A 15,956-nucleotide genomic window follows, 5' to 3' on the forward strand; every position below is an offset into this window, starting at 1 on the left:
TTCCTCTCAATAATTTTCTTATCTTGATTGGCAAAAATTCCAGCCCAAATTGTGTAGTATGTGATCGTTATGAGGATTTATATCATGTTTTTTTGGAGTGTGATAGGAACGAATCCCCCAGAAACGAATTTATTGTGGACACCAAATGTAGCAAATTAGATTTTTATTTTTTTTATACATCGCCACCTTGGGGAAGAAAGGTCGTAAAAACCAAAACCCGACTTTACAGGAGAAGCAAAAAACAAAAAATTTTAAAAATAAATCGGCTGTAAAATTTTTGTTTTCTAATATTATTTAGCCCAATTAAGTGACATACGTTATTTTTTTATGGCCCTTCGAATGGTAAACCTTATTTTAATGTCCATTGCTTACTTTAGAAGTAAGCGTGGAGTTACGACCCAATTTTTTCGTAAAAATGGTTTATACGCCCCATGATTTTTTAAGATATTTCATACATATGAGTCGTAACTAAATGAACGTTTCTGTTGTTGGGCGTAAACACCACGACTATAAAATAGATTGAGTCGTACAATCAGTAAATAGGAACGTCCAGAGTCGTAACTGCTATAACTTTACCTACTTCACTATAAACTTGGGTAACAAAAACCATCTTGCGTAGGTGAAATAAATTTAATTACATAAAATTTATCCAGTTTTATTTATAAAGTGATAGTCATTAAGTGTTTATTGATAAGTAACTATAGAATTTCCAAATTACACTGTAGAAAAATTTAAAAAGGTAACAAAATAAACATATTTTAATCAAGATTCTTTGATAAAAAAAGTGAACATAATGTTAAAACTAACTTAAAAAAAAACTTTTGAAGGTTACAGGCTGACAGCTTATATATGTCGCAGTCGACTGGTTAAAAAAGACATTCAATCGTTTGATTGAAGCTAGCCCTTTGACTGAACAACGCCATTCAATCACACGGCTATACATTGTTTAGCCGACTTGTTGACTGCAACGTTCAATTCGATGACGCTTAACCAACAGGTTAAACACAGCCATCTTCTCGGTTAAAATTTGGGTGGGTGCCTATCATTCTTGGACGGTATCTTGCTTCTTTTGCCAGTACTTGTGGCTTATCGAATCTTATGTAGTGGCGAGGTTGATCCAGTGTGTGTTCACAAATTGCGGACTTGGTGTTCCTACGGTATTTGACATCTGCAATGTATTCCATGATACGGATTTTGACGGCTCTTTTGCCCTATATATATTTGCCCTATATAAGAGAGGCCACAATCACAGTCGAGTTTGTAGTTTCCTGCATCTTGAAGGGGTAAGATGCATTTCACTGATGGTAAACATTGGCAGATCTTTTTGGGCGGCTCAAAGTATGTTTTTAGCTTTCCTTAGAATATAGCTAACTTCACCAGTGACTCCCTTTATAAATATATAATACGTGTCCAGGCTGCACTGGTCCACGACGGTCGAGCAGGTCGTGGACTACATCAGGAGCAAGACCCACTTCGTCTTGAGGGTCGAGCGCTTGGAGTCCCGCCACAAAGTGAATTTTAGCTCCTTTGTGGTGAGAGTCCCGACGCACCATCTACCGACCTTCGAGAAGGAGGAGTTCTGGCCGATTGGAGTCATCTACAGGAGGTTCCGAGGACGACTTCCGAACACGTCGCGCCCCACGTCGCAGACAATACGTGTTTAGTGTTAGTGTTAGTTGGTAACGGTGCAGGTAATCTCTCCACTGTTGCCGGTTCACTCGGTTGCTGCTCTGTCTGCGTGGTATCCGAAGCTTATTGTCGCGTAGAACTTGTGTAACCTGATGAAGCTCAGTATCCCCATACTGTTCATCGCAGATTTCTCGTGCTGAAATAAAGATTTGCCAACAGTACATAACTGTGCTGGGTGATGATGGGAATCATTTATATATCTATTTGTGTGTGTAGGTTTTGCGATACACCGTATGACCAAATGTGCCATCAGGATTTCTTAGTCTAAGAAGGCTAAAGAATTATCTTTCTCCAACTCCATTGTAAACTGTATTTTGGAGTTGAGGCTGTTCAGGTGCTCAAGGAATATGGATACTTTGTCCGAGGGTAATATTCTGAAAGTATCATCTACATACCGCTTGTAGAAGTGAGGACTCAAGGGCTAACTTCTCAAAGTCTTTATAAAAGTCATAATTCCACAACATATAGCCAGGTGTAAGGCAGTGTTCTAACAGGTCCGCATATTCAACAGGTAAGTTGTTCTCTGGGCCTTCTTGTAACCATTCCGATACAATGCTATATTAGTAGGCAAGTGAACAGGGATTGTATATCAAAACTGACCAGTTGTTCATTATCTCCGAGGCGTATATGTTTAATCTCATCAACAAAGTGATAGGAATCCTTTACATGGGCCTTGGTCTGTCCGCGTAGAGGTGAGAGTACGGTAGCCATCAGCTGAGCCAGTTTGTAGGTTAGTGAGTCAATAATTTGGCTTACACTTGGTCGAAGAGGAGCATTGGCTTTGTGTATCTTTGGCAAATCGCAAACCATACAACTTTGGACGTTTAGGGCATGAAGGCAACAAGAATTTGGAATCCAGATTCAGTGAGTCGGAGTACTTTTTGATGAGACTTTGAGTTGTCTTCAAAACTTTGTTGGTGAAGTCCGTTTAGACTTTTTCGTAAGTGTTTTCGTCCGATAAAAGACGTTTGTGTTTTGTCACTGTAATCTGTTGTATCCATAATCACCGTGGTATTACCTTTGTCTGCGCGGAGAATAGTATTATCCGATCTGGAGCGTAAATTTTGCTATGCACTCATTTCTTCCCGGGAAACATTTGGTATGGTCGCCGAACTACGTCGTCGTATGGCCTTCGAATTCTCCTTGTTTATATTAATATTATTTAATAAACATTCCTCGACGCGTTGGGATTAACAAAAGTGCCCCGCGACAAAATCCGTAAGTGTTTAAACCTTACCTATAGTATCAACGCGAGTATCACTCATGAGTCATGACTCATGAGTCATGACTCACGAGTCATGAGTGATACTCGCGTAAACTTAAGAAATCATAACATAATATTTTAATATTATGATTCATTATTCATTATAATAATGGAGAAATTATTATGTAGTAAAACTTTAGTATTAAAGTCGAAATAAGGAAGTTAAAACCTAAAGAAATTATAAACTACATCGTAAAAACCACTAATAGGTTAAAAGTAGAAAAATAATTTAAGCAAATTGGGGCGTAAAAGCCATGTAGTATCCCGGCTTAAGTTCGTTACGACCATTTCGATACGAACACTAAGTTTGTCATTTCAATTGGATAGTTAATTATATTATTATAATATTATATTACAAATGATTCTTCATGAAACAAAATAGAAAAAATAAGAAAAGAAGTAGGTAAATAAAAATACCTATTATAATATAATAGAGTACATAATCTGTGATAATATTATCTTTACAAAGAAGCTTACCTTTCAGTGTTTGATTTCCCAAATTCAACAAAGATTCGACCACTCTTCTTCTTTTAAATAAAAAAAATTAGCAGGTTATCCATCGCAATAACATCGCTTATCATGCAATAACAGAATATAAATTGCCTTTTTATTATTGTGCACTATTGTACAATTTATTATTAAACAATCACACCACAACCTAAGGAATGTCGCTATCTGTTTATTATGTTTACACTTTACATCCAGACCATGCCGGCCGACACCTTGAAAACGATCTACGATTTTTTTTTAATATAAAAAAATTAAAGGTGATAAAAGACAGTTCCACCTCGCAAGTGCATTTTAAATGGGTGTATATACTTTAGCACTAGTACATCTTCTTTTAACTATGGGCGTATAAACCAAATTCTACTAACCATATGGCTGTAAATCAAAAGTGTACCAAACTTTGGTTTTTACGACCAATCACCATTTTTTACTTTGTTAATACACCTCGCTTGCCCCAAACTTACTATCTTTTACGACCCTTATTCATAGGAATAATATATTTTTTGGTTCTTACACCGTAAATTTCCACAAAAAGCCTGTTTAGACGCTGAAATCACGTGGGTCGTAAAATCCTCTGTTTTGCGAATTGACAAAAGTTATATACACCAATCGATAGAGCGGAAAATTTTAAGTAAGACTGCATTCATAACTCATTTTCGCCAAAATGGCTTTTACGACCTTTCTTCCCCAAGGTGGCGACATAATACAGTAAGTTCGGACTGAACATAGTGGTAGGTTAATAAGTTTTGTTATACATTCCCTATATTTAAGAGAATTAGATAATAATGTTATGTATGTCGCCTATTAATTTGTTAAATTTTTTGTTAAGGCCGGCTTAATCTTAATGATGTATGGCCTTTATAAAATAAAGATTTAAAAAAAACATAGGGAAATGCTTTACGCATCCCCGGCAAATTGGGGATATCGGCAGGGGTATGTGGGATTCCTGTCTACCCACTAAAACACCATGGTGCTCCACTCATCGCTTAAGGCAGAGTTGCGGGTTTATCTTATAAAGTAAGTAATAGCATTTTCTCACTGTTTTCATTTCTAACGAGAGATCAAAGCAAAAAAAACCATTTTGGACGCTTATTAGAAAAGTTGGTTAACCTGCAAGGTAATATTCAGGGTGTTTAGCGTTCAATATTTTAGTACTGATACCTACAAAACTATTGGGTACTAATTTTTATGTGTTTTGTGTTGTTGCATCAGTATTTACTATTTATTCTATATTTTAATGAAATTTAACTACAACAATTGATTTTAAACTTTTAGTTTTAGACCACTAACACAGTGGCTGCCGCTTTAAGCTGCTTATTTCGTTATTGTTTCTGGCTTTTGTGTCCGTACAATGGGGAATTTGATTGCGAGCGCCGAATGCATCTGTGACTCGGTATTGTGCCACCGATATTGTTTCAAACGTGCCCACTGCCCAGTGCCCACACTCACTACAATGACACAATATTAATATACAGAGTAGAGTAGTATATCCGCCCCTTTTAAATCAAAGTAGCTCAACACAGAGGGTAGTTTTACGCGGTGTTGACGTGTAGTCCATTATTGTACTCTCTACCTTCCTACCCGCCATCTAGTTATTTGAAAGTCTTATTAGCGCGGCGCTGTATCGTCTTATTGTTGCGGCACGGATTTTCAAACTAAAATGGTTAACTGTACATATACTTCCAATGTGATAGTTCGTCATTTTGTTCATAAAGTGGTTAGGTACCCAAACCTACGCCCAGTACACAGGTTTATGTTTGAGTTGGGAATTTCAAAGACGACGGAGTCGGTTATTCAATTTGAATTCTGCCATAATGTCAAAACAAATTTGATATAACAATTTGCATGCGACCCTAGAGGCTGTTTGCACATCGACGCCAAGAACCACAAATGTCGGCTGGTAGACCTCACACGTCAAACGTCAAAGCAGAATTTGCATCTCGCTTTAACACTTTTCGTCGCTCTTATGTCAAAATTAACGTCTCATAATAATTAAGTAATTGAACTTTTATCAACGAATCAATATTTCTTTGCAATTATTTCACGTGTGACCGCCTTACTGTACGAATCATGCTCCGACCAAGCAAAGCAAAATATACCATGCTCATTTAGGCCGAAGCTTCACTGCCTTATTTGTCAGATTATGTATCCATACTAATATTATAAATGCGAATGTGTGTCTGTCCCTCTGTCTGTCTGTTACCTCTTCACGCCCAAACCGCTGATCTGATTTTGCAAAAAATTGGCTTAGGAATACCGAGTCCCGGGAAAGGACATAGGATACTTTTTGCGAATTTCGGCGCAAGTTGCAGGCGTCATCTAGTGTAATATAGTTTCTTGCTCAGAACACTTCAAAGCGATATTCAAGGTTGTGACGCTAACACCACTATGTGTGTCAGTATCGTGTGGAGTGTGGGGTTACCGTTCTGCAGCAGGGGGACGGGGAAGTGCGGTGAGGGGGCGGAGGTGAGCCACAGGCGGAAGTCGCGGTGTACGGTGCCCGCGCCGATCGCCTCCACGCTGGCCTCGAGTACCGGCATCCACGACGGCGCCAGGTGGCAGTTCTGGTAACAACATGGGTTCAAAGTCAAGTCGGGAGCGGCGCGGCGGTGGCGCAGCGCGTTACAGTGTATAGATTTATATGGACAGGCCCCGTAAACCGAACGGCGAGCGCTATACTAGACGGCTTATCCATAGCCATCCACACAAATAAGCAAATTGGCACGCACCGCGTCGCGCGGCTCCCGCCCCACTGCCCACTGGTTTCGAGACTGAAGCCTAAGAGAAACATTTGACGGGTTAACCACTTCGATGTTGAAAAAAAAAGACCGGTTGCACTCCGGGAGTGCCGGCAGAAGTGAAAACTTGATTATTAACGTTGTGCATTATTTTTTTAACCCATTTTTTATGAAAATCGATTTTTAAAAAATCGATTTTTTAATTAAACGAAACCCTTACAATCAATTAAATTAAAAGCCATTTTTTATGAAAATCGATTTAAAATAAAAACATTTTTATTAATTAATCGAAACCCTTCCAATTTTTTTCACCCATTTTTTATGAAAATCGATTTTTAAAAAATCGATTTTTTTAATTAATCGAAACCCTTACAATCGATTAAAAAATATCGACAATCGAAAAAAAACAATCGATTATTCGATTAATCGATTTCGATGTTACAACACCGACAATCTGAGAATCTGACGCGAGTTTCACAGTTTTTACCCATCCCACAAAAGTGCTCAACGCCGCTAAAGAAGTTTTCACTTCAAAAATCATAACTCAAGACATAATATTATCTGCCTACATTTAAATATTTTGTGTCACAGAACTACCGATTAAATAAGTTTGCCGTCCGAACATTTACAAAATAATGATGACGAGGGAAGGCCACCAGGTTAATTACGAAGTAGCCAGGATTAGGTTGTCTAGATGAGCATGTAACATATTTCACGAACCTGGAAGAACACCCAGTTGCCGACGTCCACACCGACACGCAGCAGCGCCTCGGCGATGGGTCCCTGCCCCTGACCGAGCGAGATGCTCTCCAGACGCTTGCCCATCTTCTTCTTCTCCGCAAACTTCATCAGATCTATGACAGAATGTATCCATAGTTTAGTATTCGTTTAAATCATAACGCGGCGTGAATGAGTACGTTAAGAGAAGTTCCATCTCTGAGTTTTCAGGTTGCGTAAATAAATTTGAACAATCTGTAAAAGGTGCAGGAATGAGCTATGAGGCTACTACTTGAGATAAGATGAGCTATATTTAGTCAAAAGTGTGCTGCGGCACGTATAATTAAATGTATGCTACGAGCAAGTTTATGCTTCGAGTTTTAACTATTGGTGTACGAGGTACACCTTGAGAATTGCTGCTAGATGCTAGATGAACGCGATGTGAAATTGATAAATTGATGACTATGTGAATTGTTAATTTGGACTTTGTACGGTTGCACCGTACAATTAGGCTAGAGTGATTTTAACTATAATATTATATTGTCATACCGGCAGCGGGATCAGTGCCGGGCGACAGCACGAAGATGACGGGCGAGAGGGGGTCGGAGTCGCCGAACACCGCGCCCAGCTCCGCCGGCTGCGGCTCCACGAACCGGCCGCCCAGGTTCGCCGATACAAAGTCCTGGTGTGAATCAGTTTAATTGATAAGGCTCATAAAGGAATAATATACTGCCAAATACAGAAAGAGCCTATAATTTCAAAAAGTATGAACACAGCAGCTACTCAATAAACGTATTTTCCAACCTGGAGACCCGGTATGAGCTTGTCGGGCCGCAAGCATTTGAGAATCAACAGCTTTTGGAACGAGTCATATTTTGAATCAAGAGGTTTCGGATATGGTAATCTGTAAGAAGATTATACACATTTTCTTCTCTTTCTAACAATGAATAAGAATAAATTCTTTCTACATTTACTAAGAACTGCATGAAATAGACTTTAGATAAGTTTTCTACAAAATTAGTGTTCGATGAAGCGTAAAGATTGAAAATCGCAAACATACAATAAATACGTAGCGTCAGTGTTGTTGATGTTCAAAATTAAATTAAAGCCGAACGATTAACTAAACAAGGGTCAACTTAAAGTATGTGCATCACCTATGCGGGTTCCATGCGTCGTGGAATGTGCGGAAGAACTTGAGATTCTGCGGCAAGTCCTCGGTAACGAAGTGTCGCATGGTGTCCAACGCTGACAGCTGCTGCACCTCCTGCCACGTGCGGACAGAGATCCACCGCGGCTCCGGGTTCTCCGACTCCTGAGCATTTTAAACAGGGGCAACAATATAATAATTAAATGTTGAAAAACAATAGATTTGTAGCGGATTGAGTTAGTAGCGGACGGACCAACAGTGCACAATCCGGAAGTGCGCTATGAAACTTTCAGAAAAACTCATTTGTTCCCTTATAATATGAACAAACCTTGTAACTTATCTACTCCATCACCTGACTAATATGTCTAGCTACACATATAATGCAGTTCTTTTGTTCCAAATCATTTTTCGACCCTCAAATCCATCATTTATGCAAAAAAACGGCAATATTTTACTGTTTGCTATCGTGTTCATCCACTCACGTCTCCACATTAAAACAGTTCAGCTAAAATTATAGACATCTCGGAACGGTTAACACCTAGAAAAACTTTTACACCAGTATATATTTTTTACAAGCTCGGCGACACTCTCAAGCGACATACAAAAAAGTTTTTTTTATTTTTTAATTTAAGTAATTATGTAACTGACCTCCTCCACATGACCCCCATTCAGCAGGAAGTAGAACTCCGGCTGCCTGATGGCGGCGCGGTCGAGCAGCACGCGCGCGCACAGCAGGAACGCGAACAGCAGCTTGTGTCGCTCGAACAGGCTGCGGCACACGTTGGCGTACAGCAGGTACGTGAAGTGCTCCATTATGCCGTCCACGCGGTCCAGGATGTCGTCTGCAGAGTGTAACAAGCTTTAGAGATCATGACATAGGTCCGTTTAGTGCAGTCCGTTTAGTTCCCAAACTTATTTTGCCTACTGCCCACTTTGAGAACAAATTATGTTTTAAGGAGTGAGCACACTGAGACGGGCCGTGCCGGGGCTCATCGCAAAAATCCACCTCCATACAATTTGTATGGAAGCGGATGCGCTTATCGCACACTGTGTCGGGGCGCAGCGGATTTCCGCTTCCATACAAATTGTATGGAGGCGGATTTTTGCGATGAGCCCTGGCACGCTGAGCCCCGGCACGGCCCGTCTCAGTGTGCTCACTCCTTTAGCGCCCCCTTGTTTTAATTTAAAATGAGTTCAGAGAAATAAATCACCCCCAAGCGTCAACACAACGCCACTACTTTTTTCTGGGTCCCACACCGCCCCCCTTTAGACCTTCAGCGCCCACAAGGGGGCGTTATCACCCACTTTGGGAAAGGCTGGGTTAATGCATTAGCCAATTTTTTACCTTCATTCAATATCATTCCACAAAAAGAGTTTAAATTGATTTCTTAGAAAGTATAATATGTAAAAAATCTGTTCCTACCTAGTTTATTCACGACGGAAACGTTTCAATTCACCAACGCTAATAAGTATAAGCGCTCTGCGTAGTAATATAGACTATATTACTACTATGAACTGTCTAAGGCAACAGTGGTTTAGATAACTTGTCATCTTCTCTACATAATACAACCCGCACACAAATAAGCTAAACAATCACCATTAGGCTCGGTCTCCTCCATGCTCCGTCGGAAGAGTTTGACGAACCACTCGAGCGAGTACTGGTACATGGGGTCGACGCCGGCCATGGCGGACAGACAGAAGAACAGGATCTGTCCGCGGTTGGCGACCGGCACGTAGCCCGCGCGCGCACCCTCCATCTCCGCTGACGTGCGCTCCATGTCCACCACTTTCACCTACATCGGGACGAGTTTGAAATGTGAGCATCCCTAACATATGAAATGACTTTAAAATATATTTTAATTATTTTTTTTTAGATTCAAGCAATAAGAAAATATAGATACTATATCTCCAAAAGTAGTTACTACTTAATAACACTTGCATTTGTATTTGAACGATATCGTTCGGTGCTGTATGATTTTGGTTATTTTAGGTAAAGGTAACCATCGAAATAATATCCGAATGTAGTTGGTCCAAGAAGTATTGACCAGTTCATTGCTCTGCGCGAAATAACACACGGACTTGCCAGTTTGGACAACCATACAAATAAAAAAATTGAGAGGTGTCAAGGGACACCCGGATGGAATGAAGTTATAAAAAAAAACACTAAACAACAAAAAAAGAGAGACAGAGAGAGGAACACGCGCTACCGCACGACTATAGCACTACTATAGCATTTTTGCTCTAGTTGTAATATAGCGACACTTTTGTGTCATGTCGTTACAACTTTTTACGTCTAACCTCCTTTTGTAACGCGCGATAAGGAACGTCGTTCCAAAAAAATATTTCCTTGACTATGACATTTCGTAATTTGGCATTACTAGCTCCACGTCAATCATGACGTCACTCATACCAAAATCTCGTCGCTTTTGAGCTTGATGGCCTCGAGCGTGGTGATGAGCGGCAGGTCGTCGACGGGCGAGCCGACGCTGTCGGACAGGCCCGCCAGCACCTGCGCCTGCATGTCGGCCAGCTGAGCCGCGAGCTGCGCGCGCGACGCTATCAGCTGCCCCCGCGCCTCCTCCAGGTCGGGACGCTCGGATGCGACTACCGTTGATAGCAGCTGCTCCGTTAGACCACTGCAAAGAATAGGCGCTCAGATTTCATAGGCAATACGTATCACGCCTTCTGTTTCAGACATAATAATAATCGATGTTAAGCATCAACGCAGATAAACGCAAGCCGCCTTTTTTGCAGTTAATCTCGTCAAAAATTGGGTAGGTAGGTAATTATTGAGATACAACATAAAATATTTAATGACATTTTTTTGCTGGCATCGTTTCAGGAACACATTATAACTTGTTATGTAAAGTTATTTAAACGTGGGAGAGCCATGCTTCAGCACGAATGGGCCGGGTCGACCGGAGAAATACCACGTTCTCACAGAAAACCGGCGTGAAACAGCGCTTGCGCTGTGTTTCGCTGTGTGAGTGACTTTACCGGAGGCCCAATTCCCTTTCCTATCCTCCCCTATTCCTTTCCCTTCCCATCCCTACCCTCCCCTATTACCCTATTCCCTCTTAAAAGGCCGGCAACGCACCTGCAGCTCTTCTGATGCTGCGAGTGTCCATGGGCGACGGAAGTTGCTTTCCATCAGGTGACGCGTTTGCTCGTTTGCCCCCTTCTTTAAAAAAAAAAAAAGTCTCATAGACAAGTAGTAGGGTACTTACCTGGGCACCAGCGCGAAGTTAACAATCTGCACCTTAACGTAGGTATCCGGCGTGTACCGCGGGTTGGGCAGCTTGGTGGTGATGTACAGGAAGAACCCCTCCGAGTACGGCACCAGCGAGTCGCCCAGTTTCAGCACAGTTTGACCAGATTGACGGAAGAATTGACGCTATAAACATTTACATGGGTGATTTAAACGTAATGTTCTCGTACATTTTTAACTGACGCATAATACAACTCTGCAATCAAAACAAAACAAAAATGTTGGCTGGCTACAGAGTGTTAAGATCTTCTTATATTTGCATTTTTCTGGCACGTTTTGGCTAGTGAACCATTTATTGGATGTGACCTTAAATGATATAATTTGTTTCGTCTTCGTCTTGAAATCGGTACTACATCAAAGCTGTGTTGGGGTCGACCGAACAGCGCACAGTCGCGCTATCGAAGTTTATGAGATCAGCAAGACATATATACGTCTGAAATGACAGCAGCGGGCCTCGGCCTGAACAAGCGAGCATAGAACCTCGATCCATAGGATATCTTCCTTTGATACTCCCAAGTACTATCAGAGAAGTTGATTCCTAGGCAGATGGCGGACCTACGTAAATTGGTCGCATTTTGTCCAACCCAGCTAACAGATCACGAATTACTTTGAATTGGCATAATTCGACCAAATGTCGTGGGCCAACTACCAATGAATCAATTTCATCGGTACATTCCTAGAGTTATCGGTACAAAGGCTACCTTGAGTACGGGATCGAGCGCGGGATCGAGGTCCTCGCCAACGTTCTCCAGCAGCAGCGGCTTGCCGAACCGCAGCGCCGATTCCACGTTCCGCACCAGGTCGCGGTCGCTCAGCTTGCACACGATCAGACCCGAAAGCTTCTCCTGTAACATCAACAAGATTTAGATTGCTAGATCTTGATATCGTCAATGGTACGTTGGCCATGCATCATCAACTTTAGCTTTGCCAAAATTCGCATCTTTCGGAGACACAATTTTCGTAAATGGATTCCAAACTTTTTAGCGTTTTAATTATGTAAAGTGATTGCAAAAGATGCGTGGCGCTAACCATATTCCGTATCCACTTGTTGGCCTGCGTCTGCGGGTCGACGACGAGCGGCCAGCGGCGCGAGCTCGTCAGCAGCAGCGCCGACTCCACCGACATCGCGTCGCGCGGCAGACCGTGCATCTGCCACTTCCTACACAACGACACATTATATAACATGCTTTCCGTTACAATAATTCCAAAACTACAGTTTGTTTCTAATGCAATAAAAATGTGTACTTAATATTATGTAAAGCAAAGAACTCTGTGCTGACCTGATAGTAACCGGATCACCAAGAATCGACTCCGTGGTTCCACCCTCCGTGTGTGGTACTCCGGCCTCCTACATGTTAAATACCATATACTTAACAATAATATTATTGATTAAATACCTGTGGTAACTTAATAAAATATAATAAGATAAAATAAGCTTTATAAAATAACATCATCAATTACCTTCATTTTTTGCGTCCACTTACTCATCAGGTCTCGTCGAAACTCGTCCGTGAATGGAGTCACATAGCCCACGGCACCTACAAACAAATCGGACAATAAATCTTTATCGACATTAAAAGTGATCTCATTTATAGACTCGACAACAGAAATGTCTAGTGCAGCCTTTCCCAAAGTGGACGATAACGCCCCCCTGTGGGCGCTGAAGGTCTAAAGGGGGTGTGGGACCCAGAAAAAATGGGGGCGTTGTGGCTTGGAGGGTTATTTATTTCATCTATCTGCGTTTGAAATTGAGACAATGGGGGCGCTATACTATAATTTGTTCTCAAAGTGGACAGTAGACTTCTTTTCAGTATTTTTTTCATTATTACAATTATATGTTTTTGGGATGATACGGTATATATTTTATTATTATATATTTTATCCATTTCTCATTTCGCATTACAAGCTTTTTTAATTATCATCATTGTCAATCAAGTAACTAAATACTATTCTTGTGTTGTGATTATCACAGTTGCGCTGCTCATTCTTTTTAATTTTTTATTTAAATATTGTTTGTCAATTATTGTCTTATAATATTATGTTATGAGCTTGCTATAGTTTTAATTTGCTTTATTTGCTGGTAATGTTATGCTATTATCTTTTTTAGTGTGCTTATGTGCTTTAATCAGCTTTATTTTCTGATTTATTGTGTTTTTGATTTTGTATTTTTTTTTTGTTGTATTATTATTAGTTAGTAATTAGTCGTACAGGTTTAATGGTTGAATCTGATAGTAATGATGAATTTTTCACGTGTTCATCCTCAGATGAGAGTTCCAGTGATGACAGTCATATGTTAATAATTACACTTTAAGTACTGCTCTCTGCATGAGAGTTTAGACTCATCTCTGAAATCTTTTAACGTAGTCCACATAAACGCGCAAAGTATTCCTGCACACTATCCTGAGCTGCTCAACTCTTTTAAATCAACTTGTGTTCATGCTATTTTAGTTTCCGAGTCATGGTTAAAACCTTGCTTACCATCAGCTAGCTATTCTCTACCTGGCTTCACACTAATCAGGAATGATCGCACATGCAGGGGTGGTGGTGGGGTTGCCATTTACCTTAAATCACACGTTCCCTTTCGCTTAATTAGTACATCACCACAACCACCTCCTTTGGATACGGCTGAGCACCTTCTTATTGATATCGAACTGCATCATGTCAAATTACTCCTTGGTGTTTTTTTACAGTCCCTCGTCACAGGTAAATTATTTCGCTTCTTTTGAGTCCCTAATGGAGTCCTATTCAACTTTATATGATCATACGATTATAATGGGTGACTTCAACACTTGCCTTTTAAAAAACGATAATAGAGCTAAGAAGTTACAGTCAAGTGTTGAATCGTGTAATCTCCATCTGCTATCCCTTAACCCAACTCACAATGTCCCATTATATACTCCCTTTCTACTGGACCTAATCATGGTATCATCCTTAAATCACGTAACTAATCACGGTCAACTTGATTCCCACTCCTTTTCCTATCATGATCTCCTTTACCTTTCCTATAAAATAAAGCCCCCAAAATTTAAGCCTAAAGTTATGATGCGGCGTAACTTTAAGAGGATGGATGTAGAGACTCTGAAGCGTGATGCCAGAAATCTCGATTGGACAGAGCTCATACAGGTGCCTACAGTTGATGCAAAAGTAGACATACTTACGCAACAGCTCAATAAATTGTACGATGTGCATGCACCTATAAAGCAAAAACACCTGCCAACCCCCTGGCTTACAGAAGAGATTAAGGCGATGATCAAAAAGAAGAATGCTGCCAAGCAAAAACTCAAATGTAATCCTTCTGAAGTAAAATATGTAGAAAAATATAAAACCTTGCGGAATGTATGCAACAGGCTTTGTAGAGACGCACCGAGGGGACATATTCACACCTCCATAGAGAACGGCGACACCAGTAAAGTATGGAAGTTCCTCAAAACAGTTGGAGTTGGGAGATCTCACCAACAGTCTACTGTCAAAACCGGCGATATCGATGGTCTGAACCAGCATTTTAACTCAAATTCTATTAATTTTGATAAAAATATTAAGGCTAAGACTTTATCTGCTCTCAGATCGTTACCAACCCCTAATGTCGAACCGTTCTCAATTAATAGATTTGAAGACCTAGAGGTTAAGAGAGTAATTCTGTCCATAGCTTCGAATGCCGTCGGTGATGATTTAATTAGTCGTAATATGATTCTCCCTATATTAGACGAAATATTACCTGTTATAACACACATATTTAATACTTCCATTCTGGTAAATTTCCAGAAAAATGGAAGGATGCTCTAATTATCCCAATTCCCAAAAAAAGCAAGCCTGTCAATTTTTCAGATTATCGTCCTATATCAATTTTACCGTTTTTGTCTAAAGCTCTTGAAAAGTTAGTACATCGTCAGCTTAATAACTATCTAATTAAAAACAATCTTCTTGTTCTTCTGCAGTCTGGATTTCGGAGGAGTCATAGTACTGTTACGGCTCTTACTAAAATTACCGACGACATTCGATTAGCGATGGACAACAAAAAAGTTACATTTTTTATTCTCTTAGACTTCACTAACGCATTCAATTCTGTGGATTTTGACATCATGCTAGGTATTCTGCAGTCACTAAATGTTTCAAAAGATGCTACAGACTGGTTTCGGAGCTATCTATATGGTCGTCGACAAAAAGTCAAAATCGATGAACTTTCCTCAAACTGGTGCCGCACTTTAACTGGAGTCCCACAAGGCGGTGTACTTTCCCCGTTACTGTTTTCAATTTACATTAATTCTATATGTAGCAACTTATCGTCTCTTTACCACATATATGCCGATGACCTTCAAATATATTCGCATGCTACTTTAAACAACCTAGCCACAGCTATTTCGAAATTGAATAAGGATTTATCGAACATATTTGATTGGTCAATAAACCATGGCTTGCAACTCAATCCGTCTAAAACACAAGCCATTATTATTGGTAGTCAAGGAATCCTAAAAAGAATATTTTTTTCGGAACTGCCTCCTATCACGTTAAACAATGTCATAATTAACTTCACTGATACAGTTAAAAATTTAGGGGTTATTTTTGACTCAACACTATCTTGGTCGAGCCAAATAAATTATGTCTGTAGAAGAGTTTTTGCTGCATTCG

At 40.3% G+C, this 15,956-nt stretch overlaps 1 protein-coding gene across 1 annotated transcript in view; it reads right to left on the minus strand.

Moving 5' to 3' along the window:
- LOC121726493 (dynein axonemal heavy chain 1-like) overlaps positions 1 to 15,956 on the minus strand; it is an 84,181-nt gene that overhangs the window by 7,131 nt on the left and 61,094 nt on the right. Inside the window, exons 65-77 of the mRNA XM_042113878.1 lie at positions 12,792 to 12,868; positions 12,611 to 12,678; positions 12,360 to 12,489; positions 12,032 to 12,175; positions 11,290 to 11,456; positions 10,473 to 10,698; positions 9,660 to 9,855; positions 8,711 to 8,904; positions 8,070 to 8,227; positions 7,720 to 7,819; positions 7,465 to 7,597; positions 6,919 to 7,052; positions 5,883 to 6,024 (exon numbers count right to left, since the gene is read on the minus strand). Of these exons, the coding sequence (XP_041969812.1) occupies positions 5,883 to 6,024; positions 6,919 to 7,052; positions 7,465 to 7,597; positions 7,720 to 7,819; positions 8,070 to 8,227; positions 8,711 to 8,904; positions 9,660 to 9,855; positions 10,473 to 10,698; positions 11,290 to 11,456; positions 12,032 to 12,175; positions 12,360 to 12,489; positions 12,611 to 12,678; positions 12,792 to 12,868 (1,869 nt within the window). The remainder of the gene's footprint in view (positions 1 to 5,882; positions 6,025 to 6,918; positions 7,053 to 7,464; positions 7,598 to 7,719; positions 7,820 to 8,069; positions 8,228 to 8,710; positions 8,905 to 9,659; positions 9,856 to 10,472; positions 10,699 to 11,289; positions 11,457 to 12,031; positions 12,176 to 12,359; positions 12,490 to 12,610; positions 12,679 to 12,791; positions 12,869 to 15,956) is intronic.

Source organism: Aricia agestis, chromosome 4 (genome assembly GCF_905147365.1).
Source record: "Aricia agestis chromosome 4, ilAriAges1.1, whole genome shotgun sequence".
NCBI lineage: Eukaryota > Metazoa > Arthropoda > Insecta > Lepidoptera > Lycaenidae > Aricia > Aricia agestis.